The sequence below is a fragment of the Pagrus pagrus genome (assembly GCF_965226575.1).
Source record: "Pagrus pagrus genome assembly, chromosome: 14".
Taxonomy (NCBI): domain Eukaryota; kingdom Metazoa; phylum Chordata; class Actinopteri; order Spariformes; family Sparidae; genus Pagrus; species Pagrus pagrus.
In genome coordinates this window covers 3,913,433-3,929,093 of record NC_140198.1, presented here as the reverse complement: position 1 = coordinate 3,929,093, position 15,661 = coordinate 3,913,433, and the positions used below count along the sequence as shown (strand labels likewise).

The 15,661-nt window shown below is 42.8% G+C and overlaps 1 protein-coding gene across 1 annotated transcript in view; it reads right to left on the bottom strand.

Annotated features, from left to right (window-relative positions):
- LOC311268908 (polypeptide N-acetylgalactosaminyltransferase 10-like) overlaps positions 1–15,661 on the bottom strand; it is an 86,582-nt gene that overhangs the window by 12,969 nt on the left and 57,952 nt on the right. The window contains exons 5-8 of the mRNA XM_084372856.1: positions 14,009–14,194; positions 13,012–13,195; positions 4,261–4,378; positions 911–1,018 (exon numbers count right to left, since the gene is read on the bottom strand). Coding sequence (XP_084228982.1) covers positions 911–1,018; positions 4,261–4,378; positions 13,012–13,195; positions 14,009–14,194 — 596 coding nt within the window. The remainder of the gene's footprint in view (positions 1–910; positions 1,019–4,260; positions 4,379–13,011; positions 13,196–14,008; positions 14,195–15,661) is intronic.

Below are 15,661 nucleotides of genomic sequence, written 5' to 3'. Positions count from 1 at the left end.
AGTTGGATTTCTACATTTGTGTCTCAGTCGGGCTGCTCGGGCAGCTCATATCAGAAGTGTCTTCTGTGTCACTCGCAGCTGTGACGCACAACGACGAAATCCAGAGTGACGGAAGTGCATCAGAGGATGAGCACAAAATGATCTGCTCTGCAACTCGACAGCATGATTGTTTGGAGAGTCTGAAAGATCTGGTTTGAGAAGCAAATCTGATCGGCCTGCAGCCCCAACAGAAGTCTTCAGCCCCGACCGACCTGAGCAACATCACTCAATCAGACTTCACACAGCTCCCTCTGCAGTTTTACTCAACTTTTATACGTAGAAGACAAAAGCCAGAAGACAAAAAGCTCTCGTTTAATCACAAGAAGTTTCAAATACACATCTTGTTAATACTAACAAAAAGTGTTGAGTCTGATACCCAGTCCTGGTTTTATTAAGCAAAGTCTGAGTAACACTGAAGGTGAATGGGATGTGGTTTGTGGTGCTCAAAGCAGCCAGATAATATATTCAGAAAAACTAAATCAAATAAAAAAGTCCTTTTTACAGCACCTACTTTCTTTTGAAGGCAGAAATAACACAAACAAATCTGTTCAGCCATTTAATTAGTGTGTTTTGTTCTGGAGCAGCAGCAGAGATCTCATCACCTCTGCAAGTAGCTCTGACACCATCAGCATGGAAATACGTTCATTTATTTATGCTGTTTAGGTGAACTGACTCTTTATCGTATTTCTGATAGAAGCGTCCTTCACATCTTTTCGGCATTTGTTTCATTTTTCAAAATCACTAAACCTCGGCACGTTCACTGAAAAACATCTGACCATGAAAAAAACAGAAATGGAAAGTGTAAAGACAAATATTCTGCAGAGACAGTCCTCGTCCACATTAACATGTTATAAAACCACCTGAGACTCACCCTGGCCAGGCTCACCCCTCCAGGAACTTTGTAGGGGACGTACTTCCTGTAGATGTGTCCCACCCTGGAGCAAGGGATGTCCTCCATCCGACCACCACACATCCACACCTGCAGACACACACAGAGATTCAGCAGCGATAAAACTGGGGGAGGGGTGCTGGTGAAAGCTGCTGCACTGGTGTTTTGTGTAACTGAACAGCGAGAAGGTCGACGAATCAGAGCGGTGAAACCAAAAGTGTGAGAAAGACAAAGCGACTGAGAGGAAAGAAGGTTAGGATGTAAAGAAAAGGCGAAGATGAAGGAGTGGGAGGATGTGAGGTCGAGGAGAGAGGGATAAGAGACGGGAGAGGGTACGCCTGGAAGAAAGAGGAAAAGAAAGAAGGAAAAGTCAAGATTAATATCGCGTGAGGTTCGACGGGCTCAAAAAACTGGTGATATTAATCATCTTGTGTGAATAAAGAGCAGAAGAGAGAAGACAATTGAAAACAACGGCAGATAGTTCGAGTGTTTTTCTCGACTGCAGAGACCAGAGAGAGCGAACGACATCAAAGAGAACGAGACGAGTCGATCACGCTCAGCTAAACGACAAAGACTTCACATTTGATTTGTTACGCTGCTTTTTGGAGAGCAGAGAGACCTTTCAAGTCTACAGGGAGCGAGGCTTAGAAATATTAAAGATGGATTTTAGGTGATGTTTCGCTTTAAATCTAATCAGTCAGAGGTCAGATATTAAAAGTGTGCGAGCTCTTTAAAATGAAGACATTTCCACCCTGTGCACAGCCGAACCCCTGCACTTCTCTTTGTATTGCATTAATCTTGCTGAGGCAGTGATGAAACTTAATTTAAAAAGGACCATTTCACACTTTTTTCTCTTTTTTACTGTTTCACTCAACAACTTCAAGTGTAGATGTCACATCACAGCTGATCATGCTGCCGTTTTAAAGCCTCGGGACATTTTTATCATTGTTCCCGTCATCAATCTGCTTTTAAGCTGCGATATCTCACAACAAAACTGATGCTGATTTGATGTGTGAGCATACACAGCAACTGTGATGCTTCTTGTGACTCGATCAGAACCATACCGGGTTAATCAATACTTTCTTTGACCTCTCTTGCCACCTCACAGCACACCATCCTCCACAAACTCACAGGTCTCGCAAACCTACTCCTACTTCTGTCGTGACTTGAATCTCTCTGTTATATCAAAGAAGTTTTCCAGACCAGAACCAACATTTTTCAGGTTTATCGTGCTCGATGTGCGACGCCTCAGCAGCTTAGAGTTTGGTGACAGACAGACTGGTCACGGGAGAAAAATACAGCTCATTCCCTTCTTTTGGTTTTGGACTCGATCATTTCCAGTTTGTTGATCCTGCATCCTCCAGAGTTGACATCAGCTGGCTGCAATTTCAATTCAATTACTCCTTGTCAAGTTTGTTGCACCACTCCAGCTTGGACAAACAGAATCGGGGGGGGGGGGGGGGATAACAGACTGAATCCACCGTCTTCACATCTCGCTGTAGGGAAGGTCTGACCTGCTCCTCCTGATCCCTTCAGTTGTCCTCATCCCTGAATGAAACACTTGAGCTTAATAACGCGGGCGACTCGCTGCAGGAGGGATCAAGAGCTTGAGTTTAGCTCCCGTAAGATTAAATTGAAAGTCTTATCGCTCACCTCGAACACACAACCTCTACTATCCGCTCATCTCGAACCGCGAAGACAAAAACACCACCACCACCGCGGCACGGGGGAGGCGTCACGATGCCGTTTAGATATAATAAAGGCTCTGCTCGTACAGTGCTTTTCAAAAAACAAGCAAGAAAACGTGAAGAAGTTGGTGTCAGAGTTTGCATTTCTGTGAAGAGGCAGGAGAAGCTAAAACAAATTTGACAGTTATTTGATTTGGATGCTCAACTTTTAATACAACAAATCCTCTCCAGTGGAAATTCACTCTGAGGAACGACATTAAGTATCACACTGCAGCATGTGTCCAATCAAATCAAGCTAGCCGGCAGTGGCCTTTGTGCTTAATTGAGTGAGACGACAAAAGTCCTTACTCATTCAAACCAGAATTCAATTATTGTGACTGGCCCTTCTGTCTGTGTGGAGGCAGCAGAGACGAGATCTTAACATGCCGGCCGAGTCGCAAACAGTTACGGCTACGCTGCAGAATAATTCATGCTGAAGCACCAGAAAAAAAAACAAAACATGATTTAATATGGTCTTCTGATTATAGGGAGAGTCGGCCATGAACAGAGCATGTTTGGCTCTAATGGATGAGGAACGTCTCGTGGCCACAACAAGTTTCTCTTATTAGCTATTTAATCCTCATGTTGAATCAACGTGAGAGGAACCGTATGAAGACACTTTCCTCCGTTACAAGCAATTTCATGTCAACATATAGACTTTTATTAAGAGACCTCTCAGGTCGCTGCACAACACAAGGATGTCGACCCTCATGCATCATCAGCTGTCGCCGATGGCATTTATGTAAACTAGGGCTACCACTTTTATTTTAAATGACACCTAATAGTCTGAATGCATTCCCGGTTATTACAGCTCGATTATGAACGTTTCACCTCACGTTCAAACAAACGTTGGAAATTTAAATAAAAAGTCACAGCGGTAACGTAAACAGACGCGACAGGTGGACGCTCGCAGTGCGTTCACCACTTCATGCGATTTTTCAAATCATCAAATAAAAAGGAACGATGCTACATTAGCAAACTGCGCTAATGCCCTGCCAGTCTGCACTGATATTAAGAGGAGCGGTACCAAGTGCAGCAACCTCGCTGCTGGAGACGTTAGTGAAACTAAAGAAAAGGAGCTTGATACATCGAAACAACAGTTCTCATTACACCTCGGCTTGAAATGTGCTTCTGAAAATCCCATTAAGAATCCGGACCCGACCCTGAGGTGTGGCAGGGGGAAGGAGTGTGCTGGGATTGGGCCTAAATGTTTTTAAGCAGTGAAAATGTGTAATTCTGATATATTTTGACTGTAAAATTACAAAGTTGCGGTACAAAGTACAAACCGTTACGGGGGAAAGTCGTAATATTTTACTGTGGTTTTACGGGAACAGTGTGGCATCTCTTGCTGCCGGACAATTTTCCATTTTTACTTCTTTTTATTTGTTTGTTTACGGTTTAATATTCAATAACAGCATAAAATATTCAGAACAAAATGTCCACAGTTCGAACACTGACTGACTCCAACATGTAGCTGCTCACTTGTTCTCTCCAGAAGTGACACGGAGGTCAAAGTGACACTGTTGATTTTCTACACTTGACTGCAGCTGTGTGAGTGTGAGTGTGTGTGTGTCTGTGTGCGTGTGTGTGTGTTTCATTTGTTACCTTGAAGGAGATCTCGTACTGTTCTCCCCCCCAGATCTCCAGACCTGTGTCGTATCCTCCCAGCTCCCAGAACCACTTCCTGTCCACAGCGAACAGTCCGCCTGCCATCACTGGTGACCTGCAGGACACACAGACCACAAACTATAAGGGACAATAAAACCAGAGTCAAGAGTTTTAGTGCTGCTCTCCACCGTCTCATATCGTCTGTGCTCATTCTCGTTCTACTCCACGTGTCTGCATGTGTTTAGCATCTCAGAGAGACTGCACACAGCAAAAACCAATTAACCCATCTGAACCATTGTGAATTCTGACTGGTGTGACAAGCTCAGCGGTGCCAAACAACATAATGGTGTTCGGCTCGGTGCAGAAGGGAGCTCCTCCCTGGAGGGGAACTGAATCAAATGTATTGAGCAGCTTCTCATCAGGAGTCTAGTGGTAGAAAACAGGAGCAGCGACGGAGAGGAGAGAGACTGATAATCCAGAGAGCGTTGTGTGTGTTGAACTGTGATATAACATGAGGAAGACGGTGGATAACCCTCCTGGTTGTCCTCACTGCTCTAAACTGCATCAGACAGAAGGCCACATGCAAAAAGGTCCTCTAATTATTACAGCCACTGCCACGTTCACTGAATGTGCTATGAGTCTGAGGTCATTTGTGAGTCGGGTCGGACGAATATGTAACGCTTTTCATTTTTTAATTAACTGGCACTGACGACCAAGCGAGATCTGTCGCTGAGTGAAAGAAAAAGCGAGTAGAGACATTTTGTTTGACTCAGTGAATTAAAGGTAAAGTTTGACCAAACCAGAGTCGGTGATTGTTGGAAAGAAGGAACGATGAACCAAGACGGTTTTGGTGAGTTTTATTTTGTTCCTGTGGAGTTTGAGTAGAGTGAGTTTTACACACATCGATCATGTTCAGCTGTATTTTTCTGTTTATAATAAGGACAATGAGTGCAGGAATATTTTTTTTTGTGACGTTTTGTTTGTTGTTTAGTTTATTTATTGGACTGAAAAAGCAAAACAGAGGACTGTAGCTTGTGGAACGAGCTGGTGCTCACCAGGAAAAATGACCATACAGGCTGAAAATGAAAGCAGCTTATTACGACCCATATTTGAATCTGTTATTAGGCAGCGACTTCCTCTGGCTGAAGTTATTATTACAAGTCCGTACAGGGAGGAGGTCAGGGGTGGACAGTCGACTATTGTCCATGTCCAGTGTGAAACCAGATGTCAACGGTGAGTTATTTTAACTTGCTAGTGAAGATATGTCGCATGCATAATGTAATGTAAGTTACTTAGGTAATGTAGGTAAGTTTGTAACTTAAGTTACATAAGTAACGTAGTGATTTTACCACAAGACCACAATGTCTAATAAATCTAATCAGATACGATCGCATGATGAAGGTCCGGTGCGACCTGTTCAGCTGTGTAGGTGTGACAAGATGTTGGTATATTGGCTGTTTGTGGGGAATAAAAATGGACTGCACGATAATCTGTAGTTTAGTGGCTTCTAGCAGTGAGCTCGCAGACTCATTCGTACTTTACGAATTGCTGATTATACCCTTGTGAAAACACAATGATGAATATATTATCTCATCTCTGCTTCTACATCCTACACACTGAACCCTTAAGACAAACAGTAAGTAAACAGCGACTGAGCCCTGAAATAATCACACATTAAATCTTGTGAACACGCTCTTCTTTCCCTGCCTCCTCCTCCTCTGGACAACATGGTGGACTGTCTGCCGAACCTCCTTCTAATATCTGTTCTATTTTAAATCTGCAGAAAACTGTCACCCAGGCTCCACAAAGCTTGTAAGATTGAGTGGAGACGCAGGAGGCACAAACGTTGCCCTCCAACTCTTTAAATATGTTTGTCACACTGACTGACTCCATTTGGCTGACCGGCCGACAGACAGTTTGTCTGAGCAGTTCATCGTCCACGGCTGGTGATCGTTGCACGCTGGAGGAAGAAAAAAAATATCACAAAGCCGACACACACAAACACACACATCGCCTCTCTGGAGTCGCCCCACAATGAAAAGCAGCTGACAGACTTTCATCGGGAGACAAAGCATAAACAACGGTGGCTGCAGGGGGACAAAGGAAGGGTGTGTGTGTGATTGCAAACTGGTGTATGGTCACTGGAGTGTGTGAGAGCAGAGACACTGTGTGGGCACTGATTTGTGGGGTGGAGATTGTTAGCTCTTGTTCGCCGCAGGGAGAAAACACAGACACACTCCACCTCAAACACACACTTCAGGATAGACAACAGTGACAAACCACAACTCCAGATGAAGCTGGTGAACATGAGGAGCCATTAAACACAACAGGTTCCAGTTTAATGTCCAGAATCACAGCCGGAGGCGCCTTCGGCTACAAATGTGCACCAATACGCACCGTTCACTCTCAGTGTGACCTCTCAAAACATCTGTATTTCTATTTTTTTGGTTAATTTGTAAAAAAGCTTAGCTACTGCAGGTAGCAGGGCAAAACATCGATTTCAATGTTAAAAAATAATATACATCTAAATATGTCCAAGAAAATGTGGTTCATATTCACTCACAATGTCTGTTAACGCTAACTTCCCTGCATCACGCACGAGCTTACATACAATTTAAGTACCTTTTGTTCATGATGTTACATCCCATTCATCTAAAATTCATGTTTGATGCTGTCAAATCTCATTAATTATACTTTAAGATGTAAGATTGGAGACTTGAGACCAGCTTGAGTTTACCCCAAACTAGCAGTTAGTCTGAGATCTCGCTGTTGGTTAGATATCAAAGATGTTGGCGGAGCACCACAGTACAAACTACACAGTGTAAACAGATCAGCATGTTTAGCTGTAGATCTTTAAACGTTACAGTCACAGCTGACTGTTACTGTTAGCGTGACATCACAGTGATTCGCTCTTTTATTACTCAACAAAATATTCCAACAATTTTAAAATTTAAAATCTCAGGTACAAACACACACTATAATGTGCAGTTCATGCAACAGCGGCCCTCGTTTCACAGGTATCGTCTCCTGTATTTAATAAAAGCCTGTCGTGTCAACCTGACGGGAGCAGTTCATATTCTGAAGGCCATGAGACGGTCTTTGTTAATAACTGAATACTGTACGAAAAAAAATCAACAGCCTCAGCCTTATTCAGTTGCATTCAGTTGTATTCAGTTCATGTATTTTGGCAGCTGTAGTAAATATAATACAGGGATACAGACATAAATAGTAGAACTGTGTGTGTGTCCATCTGCAGACGACTTATTCAAAAGTCTGGAAAGCAGCTGCAGTGTTACTGACGTCGAGGACGTCGTTCTAACGAGGACTACACTCTTTGTTTTCAAGCAAATCACATGTGTTGACTTTGAATTGTTAATTAACAGCATTGAGTGCGATTGTATGGTTGAAACGGTTGTGAAGGTTTCGGTTTTGGACGTTGCAGCTGACAACAAACTAATGATTTCGTCTGTAAGTTTGATGTCAGATTAATATAATGTGATATTGATTTCATGATATAATCCTGGTACATGCAGCACTTGAGCTGTCGGGCATGTCGGACTCTGGGGTTCTGCAGTTGTCGCTAAAGAACGATCTCTCGGTGAGATGAGTTTTTTTGTTTTTTCCCTCCACGTGTCCTCGGCCACATGTGAACACTCACATTTATTTACAACACAAACAGGGACAGTTCTCTTCAGCCTGCCACTCTTCCTTCAAAAGCAGATAATGCACAACCCATTTAAAATGGTAAGATGTCGACCCAAAGTCATCGCTCACACTGCTGCTGCTGCTGCTGCTGCTGTGTTGCTTGGCAACTGCTTTGTTTTGCTGATGTTCAGGAACTTTTTTTTTTTTTTTTTTGTGGTGCGACTGTTTTGCTGGAGGGCATTTAATTCAATTTATTCCTTTTGACAAAACAGTTCAGTCAAGTGGGGATGTGGAGTTATTTTCCTAAATCAACAGCATTTGAGTATTTTTGTAACATCATTTTCTGCATCTGTAGCAGCACGGCTCCACAGATGGCATTGTTGCCACTTTGGTCCTGAATATCAATAGTAACTAGTGGATGGACGGCGATAATGACCCAGTTTTGTGCGTTGACGTAAATGACTCACCCGCTTTGAGCTTAAAATTAGTGTTTGTAGTGGCATGTCTCAACAACTAACGGTGGCTTGCCATGAACACATTTATGTTAACCTCACCTCATCATCAGGTCTGTTTTTTAACTGACCCTACACTAGTTATTCATCACAATGTCCCACATGAGACTGACTGGACAACTGATCACTCTGGGCTTCAGTGCTCCGCAACTAGATATTACACTTCCTCCCAAACAAACCTCAGACAGCTCTGACTGGCAGTCACACCTCCTCTACGTTAGCGCTCGGCACCGGAGCCACGATAATGATGAAGTGTTTGGAGAAACTGGTTCTCCAGCACATCAAACAAAAAACAACCCTGCCAGCCTGGACCCTCTGGACCCGCATGCTTCCAGAACCAACAGATCCACAGAGGATTCAGTTTAAAGAAAATGAAACACTCAATTATCAAAACAGGCATCAATTAATCTAATAGTTGACAACTAATTAATTAATTGATCGAGCACTGCTAGCATTGTCACTGTGAACATGTTAGCATGCTGACATTTAGTTTGTCAGCTCCACTGTGTCCAAGTTCAACTTCAAGGAGACGCTCATGTGGCTCGTTTTGCTTTGAGTCAACTGCTAAAATGTCATTACTGTTATATCTGAAAGTACACACAAACACACACCGAAACTCTGCAATGAAAGACTGTCTGCTAGCATCAGGGCCCCATACAGACTCCTTTTGATTACCTGTCCACAAACACACTGTGAGAAACAAACTCAATATCGACCAGAATGATGTCGGCAAATATGTGCAGGAAAGTCTTTTAAACGTTTGTTTTTGTAGTGTTTCAAAGAGAAAGCAGCGAGGGAACAGTGCAGCTCTGAGTGGCTGTAATTACCTTCTCAACCTTTTTTGATGTTACATTTTATTTTTCTGGGAAGGAAATCATTTTGGAAAATGCAGCAGCAAATTGGATTTCTTCTACTTTCAGCCAGTGAGAAGCTCCACTGAATGAACATTGACCCGCATCGACTGAAGTGACCTCAACAGTTCAGGAAATAAACAGAAAAATTCAATACAAATACTGAGCTGCGTATCAAACCTCAAGACTTCCTGACTTTTGACACTTCCTGTGTGCTTGACCAGATTCTTCGTCTTAATTATTCTTCGATCAAACATTCAGCTGCAGCGATTAGTTGATCAAAACAAAATGAATCACCAACTAATTTGATAATTAAATGTTTCAGTCACAACATTTTCTGGTTCCAGATTCATAAATGTGAAGATTTGCTGCTTTTCTTTGCAATTTGAAGACGTCACTTTGAAATTGCAATAAGCATTTTTCACAGATGTTTGACATTTTCGACACATAACAACGTATACTAAAAATATAAATAGACGATAACACACGAATGGAGATTTTAAATAGGTGTAAGAATGTCCAGATTTATGCAGTAGACCTGGATTGTCCATTATAGATTTGACTTTTAAGTGATTAGCTGTCAATCAATAATGAAAATAATCATTAGTTGTAACCCTGACATTAAATTTGAGGTTGTTTATTCAAAATGACACACACTGTAGCCTTGATGATGAAGACTATTAGGCACTGGAACCTTGGATTTAAACTCTCATTAGATTTACACTCTTCTTTGTTTTTTTCTTACTATTTTAGTTCAGTAGTACACCTACCATGACATCACCCGTTGGTTTGTGGAGAAACCATTTTGAAGCATCGAGTTTGGCATTACAGGCGTCGCCATCTTGTTTTTTTGGCGCTAGAAGTGACTGTATTTGGACGAGAGAGTGAAACTGGGAAGCCTAAGCATTGAAACGCCAAAATCCTTTTAGGCAGGCCATCTTGGCAGGAGCCCTGGGCAGTTTATTAGGGCTAACAAGACCAGGCCCCTATCTAAATGAGTGGTGGAGAGAGCCATAACTTCAATTTCAATGGTCACTAGGACATAAAAACTGCATGTAATGAACCGGCAGTCAAATCTGATCAACACCAACAGCTTCTTTAACGGCTCGATGCAGAACGCTGTGACGCGAGGCCGTCAGCTCATCCAACCAGAGCAATGCAAGTTTAATGTCCCTCCGCAGCAGCAGCTGCACCAAATCAGGTGAATCTCAACTGTTCACTCGCATCTGTCAAACAACAACTCACGTCTGTGGCTGGTATGTTTTCCGGTTCGGCTGTGATAAAGCAGACGGATCTAATCAAAATGCTTTAAGCGGTTTGTTTCCTGTCTTATGACGTCTCTGGTGCTGCCTCTATCCTGGCTGTCAATCCCAACGCAGCCAGGCTGTAAAACATACCCTCTAATTTACACAAAATGAGCATCATACTGTATTGAAGAAGACCATAAACTCATTAGTAAACTGTTTACTGAGGTAATGAATCAAGTGAGAACTAGGGTCATTTTCTCATAAGCTTACATACAGGCTTCGCTTTGAAACCAGTGGAGTTGCTGTTAAGAATGCAGGTTTAAGGCACTTCTGCACATTTCAGAGGTTTTGTTCATATGTCAGTTTCTCCAGCTGGACAAACTCCCTGCAGGTCTTCCTTTGTCACTGTAAGATCTGACTCAAGGGTCCATGAATATTCCAACTTACAATTTTGATTTAATTAGAAATGCTCAAGTTGATATTCTCCATTTCAGTCTATTGACCTTGAGGAAAGAGAGTGTCAGGGCCTGAGCTCATCGCTAAATGAAACACTGGAGCCTGAAGGAGGGATGAGAGGGAGACGGGAGGGAAAGAAAAGAGGGGGAAGAGAGAGCGGCGATGGCATTGATGAGACAGACAGTGACAGAGGCATGAGAACGGGGATAAAATCATACTCCCATGCACACACACACACACACACACACACACACACTTACACACACACACACACACCTCCAAGATGGATTTTGCCGTCCCACAGTGCCTCATCCTCCGCTGCGGCAATGTCAATCAGAATGAAAATGAAAATCTTTGCGACTCAAATTGGATTTGCACTGATGAAGGTCATTTCATTGGGCAAGAAGAGCAGACTAATTCAGCAAATGAGGATTGATTCTGATTGTTCTGCAGCTCATTTCTTCTTCTTTAGTCTCTTATCTTCCTGCACTACAGCCGTGCCTGATGATACCTGTACTGTATTTTCCCAGGACGCCCAAATAGACTTTGGCATCCGAACATAGAGAACCGTTGTCGAACTAATCCCCCCGAGGCTCGCAAATAGAGTTTCTGGCATCACATGCCGAGTCATTTGGCCTTACAAATAGCAAAGCGAGTCTCTGGGTGAGGTGTATTTATGTTGGCTTCCATTACTTAAAGGTTACGTATCTGTGCTGCTGCCGCGTGTTGACGAAGGACACTGTGGTGGGAAGCTATCAGTCCTGTTTGCACTGAAGTATAACCTGGGGATCTGATGTTATACAGTAATACACCCTTATATCTGTGGTTTCCATTTCCAAGGAGTTACTATTCTTGAAACTGAAATGAGCCACTAGGCTGAAACGAGCATTACTTTTATAATTGAGTTGATAAAATGACACAAACTATAAAAAAAAGAACTTATTCTATCCGACCGACGGTCCAAAACCCAGACATTAATGTATTTACAGTGGCATAACACAGAAAAACAGCACATCTTCATACGTATATGAGAGGCAGTGTCAATGAATCTGTCAACATCTTCTCGATTAATCTATTAATTCTCAGTATAAAGTTCGATTAGGTCTATAAAATGTCAAGATGACGTCCTCTAATGTCTTGTTTTGTCCACAACCCAAAGATATTCAGTTTACTGTCACAGAGGAGCAAAGAAACCAGAAAATATAAGGCCGTATTTTATAAAAGAATAAAAGGACTCAAACGCTTTTCAATCAATTTTGTTGGTGATCCATTTAATCGCTGACGTATCATCGACTTATAATCTGCATTTTGTGTAAGGCACTCACTCATCATTTTCTGTAAATCTAAAGTTGTGTTCAGCATGAAATAGAAAATGCTGCAAATAATTTTTGCTACAGCTAGCTGAGCAATATAAAAATGTGTCCTTCACCATCAATATATGAATAGTTTTGTCGTGAAGCGCTCGACCGCATCTCTACGTTCCTCAACAGTTTGAGTTTATAGCATGAACAGCGACATAATAGACGAATCTGAAGAAGGACGAGGAGGACGAGGAGGAGAAGAAGACATATTGGATTTGCACTGATGTCCAAGAGACGGATGTTATTGTTAATTAGTGTAGATCACAGCATTATTTTTTAAAGATCTCACTTTTCAAAAGCTACATATTTGAATGGTTTGCACAGAAAGAGAAAGAAAGAAATGCATTGTCTGACTTACAGCTGGAATGCAGGTGTAGTCTAATGCTTTAAAGACTATTAGCCACAAACCGCACCTCTGTCATCGTCTATCTCGGGCAACACCCAGGGCTAATAGAGGATGTGTGTATGAGTGCAGAAGCAGGGCAGTGCTAACGAGGAGCATGTACACTCAGAAGCCCCCTTCACTGAATAACGAGGGTTGTGAGGCCGGCGGATTCAAAACAGTGTGACGCCAAAACACTAAGCCGTGGGTTTCATCTCCACTCGTGTCACAGATGTGTGCACAGTAAGATAGTCAGGATATGATGTCAAACGTGTCAGAAATAATTGCGCTCACTCGAAGGGTTCACTGGGGTCACCCTTCTGCAGCTCGGTAGGGATGGGGATCCGTTTGTAGTACATTTCCCAGTCAAACGCCCCTCGCATGGCGTCCCCCGCCTGCGTCTCGTAGCCGAAGTTGTCGTGGTCGATGACGTCGATCATCGGACACACGATGGTCTTCCTGTTCTGGGCAATTCGATCTGAGAGACACACACACAGAGAGAGAGAAGCCATTAATGACAACAGATTGTGCAGAGAAGCTTTTCTAGTCCATACAAAGCAACATCTGAAGCTGCTCGTCGTGAGCAGCTTCACAGATTGCAGATGTCTGGGAGCTGTGAGCAGTTCACCCGCAGCATGATGTTCTCTTCTCAGACTGCTTATTTTTAATACTTTTTAGAGTCCTGGTGGGTAAAAAGACTTCAGCATTTCACAAACAAATAAGAAAACTCAAAGATTTGAGAAAAGTTAGAAGGAAAATACACAATACAGCACCGTTTAAAAGTTTGGAACTGCTTGGAACAAAAGTTTGAATTGGTATATGTGTTGAATGCTCTTTTATATGTTTTGTGTTGCAGAGAGTCCTCTTTACAGACAGATGTTATTTTGTACGAAGGGTCTGTTTAATACACGGAGAACAAATCGCTGCACGATGGTTCGACCAGACCGACTGCTGCTCTGATCTGGAGCTGTTTGCAGGCGGGAGGAGAGCTCAGAGTTTGTTTAAACTTTTGGGATTAAAAAGTGGATGTCGGAGGATTTTTGGCTCAACATGTTACTTTGTGAACAAGGTGAACGAGTCTGTCACTGAGCAGCAGCGCTCGCTTGTTCTTTGGAGGCAACCAAGGAAGGAGGGAAAGAAAAAAAAACAGCCAGTGATGGATTCAATCAGTATGTTCGTTTAGATGCCAAACCCCACTCGTTTGACACTAACCGGCCAGTCAGCGGTCATCTGACGATCGGTGTTTTTCTAGTTAGAGTGTAGTAATTTAATGCTGACGTGTGTTCCTCACCCAGCAGCGGAGGCAGCCAGTTGACGTTGGCCTCACAGTGGGAGTCCAGGAAGGTGATGACTTCTCCTTTAGCGAGGCCGGCTCCCAGCAGGCGCGTCCTGATCAGCCCCTCCCTCTTCTTGGTCCTCAGGATGCGAACCTTCGGAAGCCGCACCATGTACTCCTCCAGCGCCGCCTTCAGGTGCTCTGCAGAGGTGAAAACAGAGAGAGAGTCATGTAAAATTGTCACCAAAAGGAGCACAATGGGTTCAAACCCCTAGTTATTGTATGCATGCAGCTAAATTCGTGCTGTGCTGACATGAAAGAGCTCTGATGCAGAATTGTCCACAAGTGACAACCTCACCAACACGCTCTCCGACAAAAAGATCAAAGTAAGCTGAACCATTAGCAGACACCATCAAACACGACATCTGCTGATGCCACATGCGCCACGCTGAAATGTGTCCCCGAAGGCCTCCACGATATAACCCACGCTGGGATCAACTTTACATTTCACTTACTTTTCTGCACTCACAGACTTTTTGTTATATCTTTACGGCAGACACCAGACAGAATATGTCACCCTAAAGAGAACGAATCCAACTGTGAGGAATGAAAGAGGAATTAAGTCAGCTCCTCCTAACACGTGTAGTCATAAAGCCTTTTGGCAGAAAACACAGCTTCCTCTCAAATTGCGTTGATGCAACATTTCACCCAACAAAATTCATAATGCCGAATGAGGGAATTGCAGATAATGCTGCCTCCAATAATCTGTTCGGTTTATTGTCGCACAACTTTTAAAGAGCTTATTTATAACTCTTGCAGACAGTCGGAGTTGTTGGTGCAAAACACGAGTTCAGATCGAAGCTGATTTTGAGTCTCGAGCTGCTGTGACACATTAAAAAAGCCAGTTTTCTTCAGTTAAAACAGCAAAAAAAAAAAAGAAATAGAGGTGAAGGTGAAAGGATATTAAAATACAGACAGAAAAGACAAACCAGAAACTGTAAGAAAGCATTAATCAATCAAAGACAGAGCTCTACGTACACAATCTTTCCTCAGAGCTGCCGCTGACAGAAATCAATCCTGTCCTAAATGGAGCCTGTAAATCTTTCTGCTCCCACGTCAAGTCACTTCTGACAGGTCAATAAAAAAAAAAAATGGAGCCAGACACAAGGCCATGTTTCATTCGCTGTCCGTCTACTGTCACTGCGTGTCCAAAGTTGAAACACTTTCATAGAGATAATCCACTCTGGTCCAGCTGCTTTTATATCCTCGACTACTGAAGTGGTACGAGGAGTAAATTATCAGCATGATTCAAAAACGCATGATGGTTTGGAAAAGGTCGACCAAGCAAGACAGGAAAAGTAGTACGTGGAGGCAAAAGACTGATACAAATAGACACATGGAGCTCCGTTATGGCTCCTGATTATATAAAATCCCAGCACACATAAAAAACTATCTAAGATATGTGTGAAGGCATCTGTCTCACACCTTTCATCGTCTTCCATCAACTTTTTCAGTCTCTGTTTCAGTCCTCGACATGTTGCTGAAGTGCGTTTGGATTTTGACGCCATCTTGATTGGATGAAGTCTTGATAAAATACCATATGGTACAAATCAGCTGGCCAAGAATAGTTCCAGTTATAATGTTGTCCACGTTGTGTAGACACACAAC